General features: G+C 44.4%; 1 protein-coding gene across 3 annotated transcripts in view; it reads right to left on the bottom strand.

Moving 5' to 3' along the window:
• The window catches only part of LOC137438730 (pre-B-cell leukemia transcription factor 1-like), a 74,953-nt gene that overhangs the window by 18,359 nt on the left and 35,169 nt on the right, over positions 1-21,425 (bottom strand). For all 3 annotated transcript variants that reach the window (XM_068134027.2, XM_068134023.2, XM_068134024.2), the window contains exons 3-4: positions 9,924-10,174; positions 7,744-7,934 (exon numbers count right to left, since the gene is read on the bottom strand). In XM_068134027.2, coding sequence (XP_067990128.1) covers positions 7,744-7,934; positions 9,924-10,174 — 442 coding nt within the window. The remainder of the gene's footprint in view (positions 1-7,743; positions 7,935-9,923; positions 10,175-21,425) is intronic.

Genomic DNA, 21,425 nt, shown 5'->3' with positions numbered 1-21,425 from the left:
ATTTTAAACTCTCTGGTCACACACAGTCAGTCATGGCTGTCGTCTACCGCCCTCCCAAACCACACCCATCATTCCTGTCTGACTTCTCCTACTTTCTGACCCAGCTCTGTTCCCTCGCCCCCTCAATCCTCCTCCTCGGTGATTTCAATATCCACATGGACTCCACTGACTCCACAATAACCACTGACTTCACTGATTTACTCACCTGCTTTAACCTCACTCAACATGTCAACTTTCCTACCCATAACCGTGGTCACATTCTGGACCTTGTCTATTCTACTGGATTAATTTTGCACCATCTCTCTGGCTCCGACCTCACCCTCTCTGACCACTTAGCCATCACTATGACCATCAACATCCCCACCCCAGCACCAAGGCATTGTCGCACCATCAAGTTCCATAAGCTAAACGCTCTTTCACCTTCCTCATTCTCATCCACCCTCTCTGAAAAAATCTCCACTTCTCCCTTCGTTGACCTCCACACCCCTTCTGACCTCACTGACTACTACAACCACACTCGACCGACTCCTCTCCGGCCTTGCTCCCCCAGCTCTCTCTGTGCTCTGTCCCCCAAATATTCCTACAGGTCGCACAAGATCTGCCAGCAAGCCTCTGATGGTTAAACTGCCGAAATCTCGGCTCTCTGCTCACCTTCACTCCTTCATTCCTCTTTTCTCCCGCCTCTGGAACAAACTCCCACACTCCCTTCAATCCCACTCCTCCCTCCAGGTCTTTAAAACAGCTGTTCACCACCATCTCTTATCTTCCCCCATCCAAAACCTTGATCTTTTCTACCCCCACTAATTCACCCCAGATCCACCTTGTTTGTAATTCCAACTTCTTTCCTGGTAGTCCTGGCAGTGTCCATATGTTTTATGCCTCTCCCACCCTCTTTCCCATGCCTCCCCCCCAAAGCCCTCTCCCTCCCACAGATCTCTCGATGTCTCCATGTCTCTCGGTTCCTGCTCTCAAATGTTGTGTTTGTGTCCTTCCCCCTCTCTCCCCATCTTGTCTACCGCTCCCGATGTTGTTTGTTTTATGTGTCGGTTATGTGTCGGTTTGTCGGTTTGTCTTTCTGTGTGATAAATGTTCGCTCTTTCACGAGCCTCGATCTTGTATACAAAAAAAAAAAAAAAAAATCTCCATATCATCTGCTCCATCATTTGAACACCTGGCTTTTAAACTCTCTGGTCACACACAGTCAGTCATGGCTGTCGTCTACCGCCCTCCCAAACCACACCAATCATTCCTGTCTGACTTCTCCTACTTTCTGACCCAGCTCTGTTCCCTCTCCCCCTCAATCCTCCTCCTCGGTGATTTCAATATCCACATGGACTCCACTGACTCCACTGATTTACTCACCTGCTTTAACCTCACTCAACATGTCAACTTTCCTACCCATAACCGTGGTCACATTCTGGACCTTGTCTGTTCTACTGGATTAATTTTGCACCATCTCTCTGGCTCCGACCTCACCCTCTCTGACCACTTAGCCATCACTATGACCATCACAATCCCCACCCCAGCACCAAGGCATTGTCGCACCATCAAGTTCCATAAGCTAAACGCTTTTACCTACCTCATTCTCATCCACCCTCTCTGAAAAAATGTCCACTTCTCCCTTCGTTGACCTCCACACCCCTTCTGACCTCACTGACTACTACAACCACACTCTCTCCTCCTGCCTTGACCAGCTTGCGCCTATAAAAACCAAAACGGTTTCTTTCACCCATTCTGCTCCCTGGTTTACCCCTGAACTCCGCCTGATGAAAACTCGTGCTCGCCAACTTGAAAGACTCCGCAATAAAACAGGTCTCACAATTCACTCCCAAGCCTACAAGGACCACCTACAACACTACAAAGATGCCCTCTCCCACGCCCGCTCCGCCTACTACTCTCAAATTATCCACTCTGGCTCTGGAAATCCAAAAGCACTCTTCTCTACAATAAACAAACTCCTCAGCCCCCTGAACACCACCACCCAGTCAGTCACAGTAGACAACTGCATCTCCTTCCTTTCATTCTTCCAATGCAAAATTGACATCTACAACAGCTTAACCACCACCGCACCCGCTCCCCCTCAAACCACCTGCCCCCCCTTATCCTGCCAATAGCCAGGTTCACTATGTTTTTTCGTTCAAAATCATGGTAGATTAGCAAACCTATACATTTTTGGAAACGTTATTACATGGAAAATCTGAAAATCAATGTTTACATTTGCCAATTCTGACCAATTCGATTCGACCGATTCGACCAATTCGACCAATCGACCAATTCCATTCGACCAATTCGACCAATCGCTTCGATCGACCATTCGACCAATTCGATCGATTCGATTCGATTCGATTCATCGAATTTGATTCGATCGACCATTCGACCAATTCGATTTGCCAATCAATTTCACCGACCTTTGCTTGTGTGGAACGGACTGTGAAAACGATGCGGACTATATTGTCGGATACGACACACAGGACAGTGATGACGAACTCTAAATGGTATATTCTGTAATCGTGTATGTTTGATGCCATTGACTGCCTGTGTATATTTTGTCATTGACTGCCTGTGTAGATGTGAAGTTATACTGACTGCATGTGTATATATGATTTTGCTGACTGCCTGTGTATGTTTGGTGATATGAATTATTGTGACACATTTTGATGTTATTAACTGCCTGTACAAAATGATAACATGTATTTGATTATGCAACTTATCGCGAATATAAAGACAGTATTTTGCAATTCAAAACCTTTGATTCGTGTCTTACCATTCCCCATAGCACTAATTTGATACTTTCATTGGATTCCTTGTCCCTGAAAATATAGGTTTAGTATATTTTTAAAAGTTTTAAGGGTAATTAGAGGCAGAAATAGAACAAAATATGTATTTTACAGCGGCCATTTTGAAAATCCAAAATGGCCGCCATACAGGTATCTCTCCAAATGTAAACATTGATTTTTAGTTTCCTTACGCTATAACCTTTCCAAAAATGTATAGGTTTGCTAATCTACCATGATTTTGAACGAAATATAATTTATTGACATAGTGAACCTGACCACAACCCCTGTCTCAGTTCTCCCCAGTCTCCCCTACTGACCACTCTGAACTCCTCATAGGAATGAAAACTGCCACCTGCACTCTTGACCCCATCCCCTCCAGCTTTGTCAAGGCCTCCCTTCCTGCTCTCTCTCCACTTATCACTGCAACAATAAACTCCTCCCTGTCTACAGGCATCGTCCCACCATCCCTCAAAATTGCTGCTGTTACCCCCATTCTGAAAAAACCTGGACTCAACCCTGACACCTTAAATAACTTCAGACCCATCTCCAACCTACCCTTTCTGTCAAAACTTTTGGAACGCGCTGTAGCCACTCAACTCAAACATCACCTCTCTGCCAATAACCTGTATGAAACATTCCAATCCGGATTCCGCTCCAACCACAGTACTGAAACTGCTCTCCTCAAAATCACCAACGACCTTCTCCTCTCCTCTGACGCTGGCAACCTCAACATTCTCAGCCTCCTCGACCTCAGCGCCGCCTTTGACACCATCAATCACACCATCCTCCTCACCCGACTTGAAACCACCTTTAACATTACCGGCACTGCCCTCTCTTGGATCAAATCATACCTCTCTGACAGATGCCAGTTCATCTACATCAATAACTGCAAATCCCCCACTGCTCCCCTCCCCCAAGGTTCAGTTCTTGGCCCCCTCCTCTTCATCCTGTACCTGTCCCCCCTTGGTCACTTAATCCGCCGTCATGGTCTCCAATTCCACTGCTTCGCCGATGACATCCAGCTTTTCATCTGCACCAAGTCCATCTCCAACGCCACCCACTCTATCCTGACAAACTGCATCACTGAAATAAAATCCTGGCTTCAAATCAACTTCCTCAAACTTAACTATGATAAATCTGAAATAATCATCATTGGCCCAAAAACGCTCACCAAATCCACCCATAACTTTGCCCTCAACATCGACGGTTTCCCAGTATCCACCTCCCCTCACATCCGGAATCTTGGCATCATCTTTGACCAAACCCTCTCCTTCGACAAAAACACTAAACAGATCACAAAGACAGCCTTCTTTCACCTGAAAAACATCGCCCGTCTCCGTCCATCCCTCTCCTCCACGGAGGCAGAAACCCTCATCCACGCCTTCATCACCTCCCGTCTGGACTACTGCAACAGCCTCCTCCATGGTTCACCCTCAATAATCACCAATAAACTCCAATACATTCAGAACTCCGCTGCTCGTCTACTCACCCATTCCCAGACCCGTGACCACATCACCCCCGTCCTTTACAACTTCACTGGCTCCCCATCCCCCAGAGAATCCAGTACAAAATCCTCCTCTTGACCTACAAAGCCCTCCATAACCTGGCCCCATCCTACCTGACTGACCTCCTCTCCAGACACACTCCCACCCGCAACCTCCGCTCTGCTGGTACCAAACTCCTGACCCCCCCCCCCCCCCCCATCTGGACCAAATTCAGATCCTGGGGGGACAGGGCCTTCTCCATCGCTGGTCCCACCCTCTGGAACTCACTACCTCACACCATCAGAGACTCCTCCTCACTCACCACATTCAAAACATCACTCAAGACCCACCTGTTCAACACTGCATTCAACATTTAACCCACAGCATTTAACCCCTGACTATCTCTTGTCATCCTTCCTTTTGCTTTGATTATTTACCTTTTGATTTTTGTCTTTTTTCACTTGTTTTTTGTACTCTGTCAAAGCGCCTTTGGGCTTCTTGAAAAGCGCTATATAAAATAAATGTATTATTATTATTAATATAGACACAAACACACACACATCTAATATAGACACACACACACACACACACACACACACACACACACACACACACACACACACACACACACACACACACACACACACACACACACATCTAATATAGACACACAAACACACACATCTAATATAGACACACACACACACATCTAATATAGACACACACACACACATATCTAATATAGACACACATACATATCTAATATAGACACACACACACACATCTAATATAGACACACACACACACACATCTAATATAGACACACACACACACACATCTAATATAGACACACACACACACACATCTAATATAGACACACACACACACACACATCTAATATAGACACCCACACACACACACACACACATCTGATATAGACACACACAAACACATATCTAATATAGACACACACACATATCTAATATAGACACACACACACACACATCGAATATAGACACACACACACACACATCTAATATAGACACACACACACACACACACACACACACACACACACACACACACACCCATCTGATATACACACACAAACACATATCTAATATAGACACACACACACAATCTAATATAGACACACACACCTATCTAATATAGACACACACACACACACACATATATCTAATATAGACACACACATATCTAATATAGACACACACACACATATCTAATATAGACACACACACACACACACACATCTAATATAGACACACACACACACACACACACACACACACACATCTAATATAGACACACACACACACACATCTAATATAGACACACACACATATCTAATATAGACACACACACACACACACACACACACACACACATATCTAATATAGACACACACATATCTAATATAGACACACACACACACACACACACACACACACACACGGATACTTTGAGATCTGGAATGGCTCCGTTCTGCTTTTCTTATATGACTACAACTGTCGCCATTTTCAGCCCTTTGTGCGCATTTCTTTTTGATTTTGGGCCTTCACTTCAAAATGTGCTGTATCAATCCATTTTAGTCTGCAATTATATCTGCACTTGCTTTATAATTGCCTTTTAACTTATGTTCTCGACACACTTACAGATATTACACGTACTCGTAATGCAAGGATAACTCAAGGACAATGATGCTGCAGTGCCGTTTAATTGTTTATATTTTTTACAGATCTTAGGCTTGTAGTAGAACTCACATGTTGACATGCAGACAAATACACGAGACACAATGCAGGACTGTTAGGTGAGGAAAATGCAGCCACTGAGCTTGGTGGAAGTGCTGTCACTTCCTGGAACACTCTGGGTACAGGAAGCAGCCTGTACCATTTTAAAGTTTTTGGTATGACTCGGCCTGGGTTTGAACCACCGATCTCCCAGATTCGGAATGGACACTAGAACCAGTACACGACCAGGTCTGGTCAATATGCAATGCAAGATGCTTTTCGACTCGACTCGCGTCGGGATAATTTTAGGTGCGTCGCCTTGTGACGTTGACCTGCGCCTGCCAGTAGTGGCAGAAATTTTTTCCCCCAAAAGTGAGACGTGATGAAATGAGTGAAGAAGTTTTTGACTTGAGGCCGCGATAAGTCTTTTGTGTCAACATTATTATTCCAGCAATCCATAATGCAACCAATGAAGAACGTGATGAATCACCTTATTTACAATTAAAATATCTCTACAGTACAAAGGCTCACAGACAAGCTAGTACACATTATGTGATAGACAAAGACATTAAGAAACGAGAACGCCACTCGGTAGAGCGCATACTCACGCCGTGGGTCAAGTTGGAATAATACGTTTTGTTGAACATCCCCTCTCCCCAAAACAATAAATAAAAAAGAAAGTAAGCCCTAACTGTCAGAGAATTTACTTTGATATATCTCGGAATTAGAGGAGAAAAACATCATTTAAGAATAAGAATAAAAGCTTTAATGCAGTAAAACAGAAAAAATCTTTCCCAAAAAAATTCCCCCAAAAAATTCCTGGATCCGGAATAATATCCTGAGCTTCACCAAAAACTAATCAATTTTTCCTTATCCCAAGGGCAATCATCCCACCAACTTTCATCCAAATCCGTTCAGAACTTTTCCAGTTATCTTGTTCACAAACACACGAACACACGGACGGACACGATCGAATGCATTACTCCCTGGCGGGAGTAACTACAGCAGCACTCGGTAGAGCGCACACTTCTGCCAGGCTGAACAGTTTACGGTTTGTATCCCACCGATAGGCCAGATCTACATCCGGGCCTCAACCAAAATCGAATCGGCTTGGTCTCGTCACATATTCAACTCATCCACCTAGATTTGTCCGAATCCGTCCACAACTTTTTGACATATCCTGCAATATATATTTTTTTACGCCTATTACTCAATAGTGAAGAATCAAGTAAAAATTCTAGTATCTGGATCCGGATCCAGATCTTCACTAAAATGTAATCATTTCGTCCACGTCACACACCCAATCTGTCCACCAAATTTTGTCTGAATCCGTCCACAACGTTTTGAGATATCCTGTTCACAGACAGGCAAACAGACAGACAGCGAGGGGTGAAAACATAACCTCCGTTCAGTTCATCTTCAGCAGTGGAGGTAAAGATGACAAAATCAACACAGTATATAAGATTTGAAAGTGAGCTCCCAGAAGGCAAGTGCTTGGATGGGAACAAGAGACATTCGAAAATCACAACTTTCGTAAAAGCATTCATGACAACATGGGTTAGCATTTAGTCCATAAGCCACATGTGCGTGGTGTTCAAACTTGAAGACCTTAACGGTGACCAATCGGGCTTCGACTCAAGATGGACACGCGTAACCTTGTGGTTAAAGCAGTGCTCGGACGTCACTCAAATCCATGGAACAATAGATAGTCAAGAACACGGACGGGCTCACCTTGCGTCGAGGAAACGCGAGCGCAGAATCATGACGGCTTCACATGTGCTCTGCTTTAACTGCATCTGGATGGAGGAAAACTTGCGGTGGATTATGGAAACCATGCGTTCGATTTCCTTCGGAGAAATGGGCCGTGTGCGAGACTGTTCTCTCAGCAGGTTCATCACGTGTGTGGTGAACTCGTTGCAAGCCTAGAAATGATGTCACAAGCAGCAAGGCCTCAGCAATACAACCAAAACCAGAAACCAGAACAACCAAAACCAAACCAGAATGAACCAGAAATCCAAAACCAGCATTCTAGTTACGAAAATGTGTTGAGGTTTTTGTCAAATTCGTTATGAATAAGGGTTTGCATCCTGACTACGAGCTTGTTGACCCCAATTAATCCCTCTACAAATTAGTCCTGTGTCTCCTATTGTCCTCGTCCTTGTAAATAAGCATCCAAGCTCCTTGAGCCAGGGTCACTGGAAGAAGGGGCCATCTGGGGGGGGGGGGGGGGGCAAGGGGTCGGGATGTAGTTGGAGGATGTTTGTAAGCACTGAAGAAAAATGAAAGGGAAGGAGGAGAGAACAAGCAGGAGGGCGAGGTGGAGAGAAAGGGAGCGATGTCAAAAAGTTCTCCATTTTGTGGATGTAATATGTGGACGACCTCAAAGATTATGCCACAATATTGTTCTATGTAAGTTTTTGATTCATTATCTGCATTAAATGTCATTTACAACATGATAGTATTTGTAGCAGCCGAACCGCACTTCTTCACAACCACCACAATCTTGGTTCACTCGTCATCTCGATAAATAGATAAATAAATAAAATAGAGTTTCTCATAACTAAAAAAGGATAACGACATATAAATGGCAATTTTTCCCCCAATAATAGTTACTTCGGTCCTCGGGGGGCACCGAAGTGACACACCGAGAGCCTATTGCATTTACCAGGAAAGGCAGACGCCGATAAACGCAGCTCAAAAGAGCACCAGCAAGGACATCTGTAAAGGATGCATTATGGAGCCTCGTTTACATATCTTTCCCCTTTTCCAAAAGACAAATTGACAGCCCGTCGACCTCATCCCCAGAGATAAAGCCTGCCAGAAAAGACGCGCCTCCGGAGACCCGAATCGTCTTCGTACCGCCTTGACTAACGACTTGTGCATAAAGGCACCCGGCGATTTGTAACTGGCCCCGGCGCCGTTACCTGTGCCCGACTTGCGGCCCATCCGTCTCACGGCACATTAGAGGTGAGGGTAATGACGGGCGGGAGCGGAACGGGCCGCGCTAACCCACAGAGAAGCGTTGAGGAACGTTTGCCTGACCGGGTCCTCGGAGCGAGCGTGGCGATGCGTTTTAAGTCTCCTCCGTCGGCCGTCGCTCACCCGACGAGGAGAGCACCTGTGGCTGTCAGAGCGAGGCGGAGCGGTTTATATCGCAATCCTGCCTTTCCCATGTTCAGATACCCATCGGTGCTTTGCAAAGTAGCGTCTGCCAACTCTGGGCTTGTTACGTTCTCCGTGTCCATTTGATCCATCATCTCCACTTGTTTGTGCTTTGAGGTCTTTGTCATCGTTGTTCCCCACGTCAACCTGGGTATGGCTGACCGTGTTGCAAAAGCTGTCTCCTCTAAACCCTTAAGGTAAATGTTGAGCCATTTTGCAACCTTGTGCTTTCATTTCAAAATCACGGCTCCACATACAAGTTGTGACATATATATATATATATATACATATATATATATATACATATACATACATATTTCTGTGTATTCTAACCACATTAGACACAGAACCAAACATTCAGGCATTGCATGTATTCATACTTATTTATATATCCACTGTGCAAACATAACCAAAATTATTCACAGACTAAGAGGTAACATCGATTATGGCTGCAGGTAGACACTCAGAAGTCATGAGAGAAGTTTCAATCCCCATATCCTCCACGACTGTCCATTCCTTCCATTGCCCTTACACTTCTTTCTCCTCCGAAATTTTCCTTTTCCTCTCCACTCCTCCCACACTCTCCAACCATTAATTCTTCTTTTATTACTCAATTTTCTCAATCCAGCCCCACCTCCCCCACCCCTTCTTCCTGTGTGAGTACAAAATTAGATGAATTATAACTGCATTGTTTTCTTTCTTATTACAGGCATAGTTAGTTTTGTTTGCAAAGTTCTCCGAGTACCCACCTGCTCATATTTTTCAAGTTCCGTGTGGTAGATCTGACGGATCTGAGTGAGCTTGGCACGGTAGTCCGAATGCTCAATGGTGTTATCTGACGGAGAACCGCCCGCTGCTGCTGCTGCGGCTGCCGCGGACCCTCCGCCTCCGCCTCCGCCTTTCTCAGGACCCGACACACCCTCAGCCAGCAGCATGTTGTCCAGTCGCATGAGCTGCGGATCTGGTGGTTCCTCCTCTTGAGATCCCCGGATACTCAAAACTGTGCAAAATAATTGACCAATTAGAGGATATCATGAGATCAAACTTGAGTTTTTCAAATATATATATATATATACTCGTATATTGTTTTTATGTAGAGTGAGGATTACCATGATTTTTTTTACACAGAATAAGAGGGTGAGTACACAACTTCTGCGTTCTGAGTCAACTTTTCACACTGATTTAGAATTTGGTTTCATAGAATAAAATTAGCAGACAAAGATATCAAGGTAATTGAAAGTGAAAGTTTTGGTTCTTGGGTGATGCCAGCCTACCTTTACGGTCTCAAAAACGGTGGCAAGGACAGAGAGATAATAGAGGTTGCAGGTCTGCGAGAACAGCTGTGTCAGGAGAATTGCGGGAGTGAAGATTGTGAATAGAAGGAGGATGGATGAACTGAGGGAGGTGATTGATGGGCAGACCAGCTTGACAGGGAGATTGATAAAAAGTTGGCTGAAGTGGGCTGGACACTCGGTACGAATGGAGGAAGAGAGAATGGCCAAGAGGATGGGTAGGTTGAGGAACAAAGTAGGAGGAAACGAGGTGGATCGTGCTTGAGATAGGAAGATTGTGTGAGGTGTGATATCAATAACGTGGGGATGGTTCAAGAGTGGAGAGAGTTGGTTAAGGACAGGGGAAGTGGAGGAGTATCATGGCTGAGGCAGGGCAGAAGCCTGGTACTGTTGGACTTCACCCTTTATAAAGGGAAGTGATCAGTGGTGTAGTGCTGAAAACCTATGTGGGTAGACTACGAATGTCAGTTGAGGCTGGGACGCAGCAAAACTTGAAAGCGAAGACGTTGAGGCGTGTCCGGGGGCCGCAAGGCCCAAAGTGTGCAGAGCATGGGCAGTGTGCGGTAGGAGAAGAGAGAGAGGGAAGCCCCCTCTCTCTCTCTCCCTCTACATTTTGCCTCTTCCCCTCTGTCTAAAGCTGCATGGTCTTGGCACTACACGGGCAGCATCATGGCATCTCAGTTGTGGGGAATTTTTGGGCCTCTTCTGCAGGATGGGCAGACTGTCACCGTGCTGCTGGACAGTTTGTGCAGTACCTACTGACTGGGGTTGTTCTCCAACAACAACTACATTATGGAAGACTGTATGGCCCTGGCTTCACATAGGCAACAGCACAACACCATGTAGCTCTTCATCGAGATGTCTATCTGTATCACCTTGTTCTCTGTCTGACAATAAATTGCAATAGAATATAATATGCTCCATAAGTGTACAGAATGTGGAATGAATATATATTGTTGTGGATATGAGGACTGTATATATATTTTTTTATTGTGTGCTGTATGATTATTATTATTGTTGTTGTGCTGTGCCTCCTGCCTCCGGAGCTGTGTAAGATCAAAAGGGCGTCCCATAGTCCACAAGCATACACGTCAGCCAATCATAGGATATTCATGTTCGATAGTTATATCTTATTCTGTGTTTTAGGATAAGGCTGTGTCTCCCATTAATTGAAATACTCCATTGCACCAGTGAAAGAGAATAGATCCCCTTCCATTCCCATCCCCAAAAATCCCCATTTCCTTCACACCCCCCTTTCGTGATTGGCGAGCCTCGATTGCCCATATTACCTCCCCTCCAATAACCGCCATTGACCACGAGGCTCGAGTCAGGGAAGAAAGGCGTGTCTCCACCTCGTCAGAGGAGGGGAGGGGCGCGCCCGCCCGTCGTCGTCCGGGGCGGAGCCCGAGGGTCGTGCGACCAGCCAGGGCCGAGGTGAGCGCCCCGATGGGCGTGTCCAAAGCGCCGGGGGCGTGATCGCTGGGGGCGCTATAAAAGGGCGCAACCGGAAGTGGAAAAAAAAGAGAAGAAGAAAGAGAGATGCACTCTGGGTTGGAAAAAGAAGGGTTGTGAAGAGAGGAGGAGTTGGTTGCAAGGAGTTGGTCACAGTCGGTTGCCAGAGAGAGGAGTCGGTGGTGAGAAGTGAGAGAAGCAAGAAAGAGTTGAGGGTTGAGGGACCAGACCAGTGAGACAAGTCCTGGGAACGCAGCGGACGGAGGCCGCCGCAGCCGCGCCACCCCACCGCCAAAGGGGGCCTGAACGGCGGTTCGGAGCAGGGCCGAAACGGAACGGCGGCTGCTGAACGCGCCGGTTGTGCTGCAAGACCCCCCCTTGGACCTTTCCTCTCCCGCCAGCCATCCACCTTCTGCCATCCCTGGCATTCCCCGTGTGAGTCGTCTTTGTTTGTTCTGTCCTGGGTAATAAGTTAAGTCTGTAGATAAGCTAAATTTGCACTGTGTCACCTGCGTCTTGTACTTGTAAATAAACTGAATTGCTTTTTTGTTGCTTGTGTGTAAATAGTAGAAATAAATTCAGTAGTAATATTTCAAACCTTTTTTTTGTCTCCGTTTTCCTCTTGCATTGCGTCGCTTTTGTCTTTTCCCTCATTGAGCAGCTAGGGTGCGATACAACCAACGTTCGGGTGGAATCGGGTGAGTTTTGTTAGGTCGCGGTTTTAAACCACCGCTCGGTCTATAACATCCTAACCGCGATCTATAACAATATATATATATATATATATATATATATATATATATATATATATCTCTATATATAAAGGAGGAGTGTCTGTCTGTCTGGATGTCCGCTTATAACTCAAGAACTACACATCGGAGAAAAGTTTTAGACACAGATTCGGAATCAGCATAAAATTCCGGTGGTTATAGGCTACTTTTTATTTTAATATCAATGGTTTAAAAAACCGCGCCAGCTGCAATTCCATGGTGTAGTTTGTGGCGGCGCTATTGCCCCTTTCCGATCCCATGACGCATTGCGGTTCCGATTCGCGATAAGGTCTATGCGCTATCACCGACACTTTTCCACCTTTTCCATACCTTTAAATCAGATTTACCTTATCGTCCATCGTAACCACATTAGGCTTGGAAACACTAGCATTATCCTTCTTCGGACCCATGGCTAACACAGACACAGTAAAGGAATACTGTACGTCGCCTCTGTTTTGAATGAGAATCAGCGGTTGCGCGTACGTACAGTATACTGTACATACATATTTATATATTTTTAATGTGCTTTGTATTGTATTTTAAATTGTTTTTTTAGCTTCTTTTATTGTTAATTTATGTACTATTTTATTTATTTTAAATATATTTTTAAGGAAAACAAATGTTTTCACGTCCGTAGGAGTGACGTAATGTCGCACATAATGACGTTCGCTGCCCGGTCATGAAATAAATTATGATTCTCTTGCCAAAGTGACATGAAGATCAGGCAGTAAACCTCCCAACTGAGTTTCTCAACAGTCGTCAGCCTCAAGGACTCCCAACACACAGGTTGATTCTCAAGGTGGGAGCACCAATCATGCTTCTAAGGAATCTTGATCCACCAAAGCTGTGTAATGGAACACGATTGACAATCCAGCAAATGATGCCGCATGTCCTAGAGGCAACCATCCTCTCAGGACAATACAAAGGAGAGAAAGTATTCATTCCAAGGATACCACTTATTCCACCCCTGACCTTCCATTCTCCTTCAAGGGGATTCAGTTCCCCATCAGGCTATGTTTTGCTATGTCCATCAACAGGGCACAGGGGCAATCAATGAAGGTTGTAGGCCTGAACTTCACAGAACAAGTGTTTGCCCATGGCCAGCTGTATGTGGGCTGCTCGAGGGTTGGTAAACCAAGCAATCTTTATGTCTTGGCACCACGTAAGAAAACCAGAAATGTTGTATACCCAGAGGTTTTGAGAAATTGAAAATTGAAAAAATGTCATGTAGGAAATGTACTGTGATATTGCTCTAAAATATACATGTTCTTTTCACCATATATTTGTATCATTCTTATTCAACCCGGGCGAAGCCGGGTACCTCAGCTAGTATATATATATATACAGGGTGAGTAGCGCCCGATTTCTGTTTATATATATATATTTCTGTCAGTTGATTGTTTGTTTGACATTTGTATTACAGTGTACAAGAAGGTATAAATAAATGAATGACATGTTTATCTTTATCAGCTTTCTCTAGTTTATCAGCTTTCGGCTTGATGAAAACTTTCCGGGAAAGTGGATCGGCCGCCACTGTCCGATCGAGTGGCCGGCACGCTCCCCAGACCTTACACCTCCAGATTCCTTTCTTTGGGGGCTCATGAAAGACCTTGTTTATCGTGAAAAGCCTCGTACCATTCAGGAATTGAAGAAGCGAAGAGGCGAGTATGGCGGTGGAGGCAAGGCATGGACCGTCACGTGGTCTAATCCAACAGCAACCTATTTCGGGAAATCAGCGGATGGCGGGACCCGCGGATGCGGCTAACCCAGGTTCCGCGAACGACGTGCGAGGTCCCGGTAATGGCGGCCGGCTCGTCCTCGAGCCGTCGCTGTTAGGCGAAGATTCTCCGGAATCACACCTGTACCTGGCTTCGCCGGCTTTTCCACAATTCCAGCGATCACCAATCACTCAAGATTCCCTTCCTGGACTCAAAGTTCTCTCGCCATGTAAGCTCGCCCATGCCAGGTGCGGAGCTTCGTCAGAACCCCTCCTTTTCCCTTTTCTTCATGTCCTCCTCCTCCTCCCTTGACCTCTTCCGGCCCACTATGCCATTTCCGGTATTATTTTATCATGAGCGCTGTTAAACCTTTTAACTATAATAACCCTTTCCCTTCAACCACAATCACCAGAATACTTAGAACAAAATGAATATGAATGAATGAATGATCGTTTTAAGGCCATTTTTCCCTGCTAGAGCAGGGGTTAGTCTTGCGGGCCCCATGACAATCATGGTTCCCTGTTTGAGGCAATGTTTTTATGGCCGGATGCCCTTCCTGACGCTAACCCTTGGTCACGCTCTTACGATGCGCAGGGATACGGTGCACCTATTCTAAATCGGGGTACACACCGTGATCATTCATCCCAGCAAGCTGGTACTCGATTTGCCGACCTTGGAAGGATGACAGGCTGAGTCAACCCCCCTGGCGTTAATTCAGCGATCGACCGGGATTCAAACCCAGGATCCTCGGATCCCAAGCCGGCACCCTAACCGCTAAACCAACACCAGGCTTGACCCTAACACCAGGCACATGAAAAAGAATACTTAAAACCAACAACAATAATCATAGCAACAATCATTAGGGCCGAATCCGTAACAATATGTGTAAACAGTCACATGAAAAAGTAAGTACACGCCTTGTAAAGTTTTGACTTTTTCAACATATTTCAACATACAGCTATTTGATCTTCATTTCAACAATATTGATAGATAAAGGTGATATAATATAACAAATATCATGAAACATTTACATTTTGTAGTCCATTGTATAATTTAAATAAACATAAATGCAAATTTCGCATTGGAAAAAGTAAGTACACCCTTGGCTCTAATAGGTGGTATTGCCCCCTTTGGCAGAAACAACCTCAAGTAGGCGTTTCTTATAACTGTCTACCAGTCTCTGACATCGACTGGGATAAATTTTTGCCCACTCCTCTAAGCAGAATTCTTTCAGCTGTGCGATGTTTGAGGGGTTTCTTGCATGCACAGCTCGTTTCAAATCCCCCCACAACATCTCGATGGGATTTAGATCCGGGCTTTGACTTGGCCATTCCAGAACCCTCCATTTCTTTCTTTTCAGCCATTCCTTTGTGGATTTACTGGTATGTTTAGGGTCATTGTCATGTTGCAAGGTACACCTTCGGTTGAGCTTCAACTTTCCGACAGATGGCCTCACATTATCCTCAAGCACCCTCTGGTACAATGAAGAATTCATAGTGGATTCTATGATGGTGAGCTGCCCAGGCCCTGATGCGGATCCAGGGGGGGGGGTGCAGGCGGTGCGGTGCGCACCCCCCCCCCCCTTCGGTCTAGGACGAAGGGCGGTGCGAATCTGCTGAACTGTTGGACCAGGAAAGAACACAAGGAACTGCAGAAATTTCCAAGAACGCACTAAATGCCGTTTGTGACGATCGATTTTTAAAAATTTCATGGGGGAGGACCCCCAGACCCCCCCTTTATCTCCCCCCAGCGCTATTGTTTCATGCACCCCCCCCCCCCCCCCGTCTTGAAATTCCTGCATCCGCCCCTACCTTTCCCGACACCAACCCTTAGTCGCCTCTTACGATGCGCAGGGATACGGTGTACCTATTCTAAACCGGGGTACACACCGGGATCATTCATCCCAGCAAGCTGGTACTCAATTTGCCGACTTCGGAAGGATGACAGGCTGAGTCAACAAACTAAATGTCTGAGGTTTAAATAAGACAGGTTCCTCCAAGATCCTCTCTAACGATGTTCTAATCATTTGCACCTGAGCTGGTGCACCTGATTCTAATTTTAGGTATTTGAAGTAGTGATAAATGTAGGGGTGTACTTACTTTTTCAACATGCGAAATTTGCATTTATGTTTATTTAAATTATACAATGGACTACAAAATGTAAGTGTTTCATGATATTTGTTATATTATATCACCTTTATCTATCAATATTGTTGAAATGAAGATCAAATAGCTGTATGTTGAAATATGTTGAAAAAGTCAAACTTTACATGGGGTGTACTTACTTTTTCACATGACTGTATATATACAGTGCCATAGATATAGGTTACATACCATAGATACGACACACCTATCTCGACAGTACAGAGCCGCGGTCATGCGGCTGTGACATCAGCATGACGTCACACAGTGCTGCAGGTGAAGCTCGCCTTATGCTTGTAATACCATGGAGAATCACAAAAAGTGGGTCTGGGAAAGTACACCAACTCTGTGACTACTAGATCAATTTCGACATAATTTGCAGATCATATCTATCATATGTATTCAAGAACATTTCAAACGTCTACACCAAATATGGCGATTTTTACAATAAATTTGAGAATGTCAATATTCTCCAATACTCATTTTGACGTAGTATGACGTAGTATGACGTAGTATGACGTATTTTGACGGCCCTACACTCATTTTTGATGTCCATGAACAAGACATTTTCATAAAATAAGTCAGAATACATGAGACATTGTCAAGTTTGATTGCAACGTTATTTTCATCAAATCAGAAGTATTATGAGGAGGACAGAATATCCGGATGGGAGACATTTTTTCATGAACATAAAATATACAGTCAAACCTTGTTATATGTCAAACCCCGCCTATAGCGAGCCCGGGTATGTGAACGAGAATGATATCGATGACGAGACCGTGTTTGGACGGTTGTACGTTCCCTGTAGATCGATCAACTTCACTGAATGAAGCAATACTGAATGATGACCCCTCACATTCCTTGTCAACTTGGCCTACTCGCGTATTGTTTGCCGGTAAGTAAGCAGATGTTGCAGCGCACGACCCCAGTCTAGTCTTGAGCGGCGACATTACCGGTCTTCCCACTGGTCGAGTTCACCGACGATCAGCTTGTGGAACACACCCATGACCTTGATCACGAAAGGGCTATTGTTCCACCCTCCTGAAACAATTACATGGTGTATTACTTACATGGTTCGGATTAATTTCATGATAATTCGTCAAACAATATTAAAAAAAAAATAACCACCTTCAGAGGCCATTTTCCCCCGCAAAGTGGGGGTTGGCCTTTTTCAGGAACCGTGGTTGTTGTTGTTTTTCGGTCCCATTTTTGAAGCAATGTTTTACGGCCGGATGCTCTTCCTGACGCCAACCCTTTTTGCCGCCTTTAACGACAAACAGAGAATTACCAGTGAACTGGTACTCAATTAGCCGACCTTGGAAGGTATGACAGGCTGAGTCAACCCCCCTGGTGTTAATTCAGCGATTGACCGGGATTCGAACCCAGGATCCTAGGATCCTAAGCCGGCACCCTAGCCGCTAGCCCAACACCAGGTTTCGTCAAACAATGTAATGTACAAAGTGTTCTAATTGCTTCCTATGGATACAGTTTGCAGCGAGAAAGCAGATTCGATTATCTCTTGTTTTCTGATCTACTAAATAACGAATTTATGCATTCGCCCTTTCTGCACATATCATTGACATTGGGATAGAGATGAGAGAAAAAGCACTCACTGTGTGACGTCATGACTAGCTTACTTCCACGTTGATCGCCAATAACCTCATCCCCTCACCTCTATTTATTTTATCTCTATATACAGTGTCTTCAGAAAGTATTCACACCCCTTGACATTTTTCACATTTTATTGTGTTATAGCCTGAATTTAAAATGGATTGAACTGAGATTTTTTTTGTCACTCATCTACACACAATCCCCATATTGTCAAATTGAATTTTTGTTTTAGAATATTTCACAACATAATAAAAAATGAAAAGTTTAAATGTATTGAGTCAATAAGTATTCAACCCCTTTGGTTTTACACTGCGTGGTTACACTACAAATTGAGCTCAGGAGCATCAACTTTTCTTTATCATCCTTGACATGTCTCTATGTCTAGAACTTGATTAAAGTCCACCTGTGACCAATTCAATTGATTGGACATTATTTAGAAAGAAACACACCTTTCTATATTAGGTCCCGCAGTTAACAGTGCATGTCAGAGCAGAAACTCAACCAGGATGTCCAAGGAACTGTCCGTGGAACTCCGACATAGAATTGTGAGGAGGTATAGATCTGGGGATGGGTATAAAACAATTTCTGGTGTTGAAAGTTCCCAAGAGCAGAGTGAGCTGCATCATTAGGAAATGGAAAGAATATGGAACGACTCAGACTCTTCGTAGAGCTGGCGGTCCGACCATACTGAGCAACCAGGCAAGAAGGACCTTGATCAGGAAGGTGACCAAGAACCCAATGACCATTCTGACAAAACTACAGAGTTCCTTGGATGAGATGGGAGAACGTGCCAGAAGGACAACAGTCTGCAGCATGACACAAATCTTGGCTTAATGGAAGAGTGGCCAGATGAAAGCCACTACTGAGAAAATCGCACATGACAGCACACCTGGAGTGTGTAAAAAGACACGTGAAAATATTCTGTGGTCTGATAAGATGAAAATTGAACTATTTGGCCTGAATGCAAAGCGCAACATCTGGAGGAAACAGAGCACATATCGCCCATCTAACACCATCCCTATCATGAAGCATGGTGGTGGCAGCAACATGCTATGGGGATGCTTTTCAGTGGAAGGGACTGGGAGACCTGTAAGGATAGAGGGAACAATGAATGGAACCAAATACAGGCAAATCCTTGAGGGGAACCTGCTTGAGAGTGCAAAAGACCTTAGACTGTGTTGAAGATTTACATTCTAACAGGACAAAGACCACGAGCATACAGCCAAAGCAGCACTGGAATGGCTTCAGAACAAGAATGTGAAAGTCCTTGAGTGGCCCAGCCAAAGCCAAGACTTGAATCCCATTGAGAATTTTTGGAAAAACTTGAAGATTAATGTTCACCGACGCTCCCCATCCCACTTGACAAAGCATGAGCAAATCTGCAAGGAAGAATGGGACAAACTTCCCAAACCCAGATGTGCAAAGCTGATACGACTCAAAGCTGTAATCACTGTCAAAGGCGCTTCGATGAAGTATTGACTCAGGGGTTGAATACTTATGTAAATTAGATATTTCTTTATTTCACTTTTAATTATTTTGTATGAATTTCTAAAAATAAAAAAAATCCACTTTGACATAATGGGGTACTAGCAGGAGTGAGTACCCGGTGTTGCCGTTTGTCATTTGTCTGTGTGTGTGTGTGTGTGTGTGTGTGTGTGCATGTGTGTGTGTGTGCGTGTGTGTGTGTAACCATTTTTCTCAGAGTTGGGTGTATGGGTCTCATTAAACTTTCAGAGGTTCACCAGTGAGTGCCGGGGAGTGTTGTAGGCAAAAACAAATTGGGGGGACAGGCAAAAAGTTCGATTTTGCTTTTTTAATCAATCACTCTATCGTGCCTGAGCCTTTGTAGCTATGTAGAAGGTAATATTGAATTATCCTGGACTAGCTTGTGTGTGTGTGTGTGTGTGTGTGTGTGTGTGTGTGTGTGTGTGTTGGAGTGTGCGACACACATAATGTGCAGGGTATGTTTTTTTTGCAGGGAATTGGATCAGAATCCTGAGTTTGACATTGAAGAAATTTTCTGATATCCACGGCCAACATTAGATGAGCTCATTCCCACGAACACAGACATTTTCCCAGAAATAGTGAAGCTTGTCAAAGGCCGATTCTTACAAAAATGCAAACTGCTCTCGGAGCATAAGACAAACGAAGCCACAATTATGGGCACAGACCAATAATGGATCCGAGGGTACTTCAATAAATTAATTATTTTATCGTGGTCATATCGTGGTCTGGCTGTGACCCGACCACGTTCGGCATTTATTAAAATTTACTTAAAAAGTTATTGCCTATGATTATTAAGTTGATGAATGATCCTTTGAAAAAAATTAATTGAGTAAACACCTGAGGTGCTGAAAAAACTTGTGGGTAAATGCTGTTTACATGTGTTTACGCAGGACTACAGCACAGGAAGCGACGGAAGACGAAGAATAACAGCGATAAATCACCTTATTTGTTCAATCCACCGTTGCTTAACACTTGGTTCTTTCAGAAAACAATAAATGCTGCATGTGTGACTGATTGGTGATTATAATGTGGAACGAAACACTGTACCAAGAGAGTACCATCTTCACAAGGCTACGTCGGCCATATTCTAGCAGGGTGTAAAACCAGGTCAAGCAGGTTTTTTGTGTACATAGTCATGGCTCATGGAAGAGCTAGTACCCTGCACCGATCAGGAAGTAACAGACAAAAACAGGACGAAAAACACGCAAAAGGAACAGTAGAGAGAGGGGGGAAACACCAACAGTGGAGCTGAATGCCAACATGGAGGGAGAGTTGGACAAACAATGGGTGTGGGGAGGAATGGGGACAGGGGAGGATGCATGGGGTGGACAAGATAGATCCAGAAGGAAAACTCAGGAGGGAACACTTGAAATGTGGAAGGATGAAGAATTGGGACACGGGGTAACGAGGGTAGAAAAGTTATGTATACAAAACTGCTTAAGTAGCGCTAAACTTTTTTTAAACGACCTTTAAAATCATTATTATACTAAAATGGAATTCCAGTATTATACTTGAAAGTTGTGCAAGGTATTGTATTCTATGAACTCTCAAGTGACCTCTGCCACCGAAGGTGGTCGAAGGTTGTGTTTTCACCCCTGTCTGTCTGTCTGTTTCTTTGGCTGTGAACAAGATGTCTCAAAAGGTTGTGGACGGATTCAGAGGAAATTTGGCAGAGATGTAGCGTTTGTGACAAGGACGAAATGATTAGAATTTGGTAAAGATTCATCTGGCTAGTAGAATTTTTAAGTGATTCTTCACCAT

The sequence above is a fragment of the Myxine glutinosa genome, chromosome 13 (assembly GCF_964187855.1).
Source record: "Myxine glutinosa chromosome 13, kmMyxGlut1.1, whole genome shotgun sequence".
NCBI lineage: Eukaryota > Metazoa > Chordata > Myxini > Myxiniformes > Myxinidae > Myxine > Myxine glutinosa.
The sequence above is the reverse complement of the archived record's forward strand: the minus strand, read 5'-3'. Positions and strand labels throughout refer to the sequence as shown.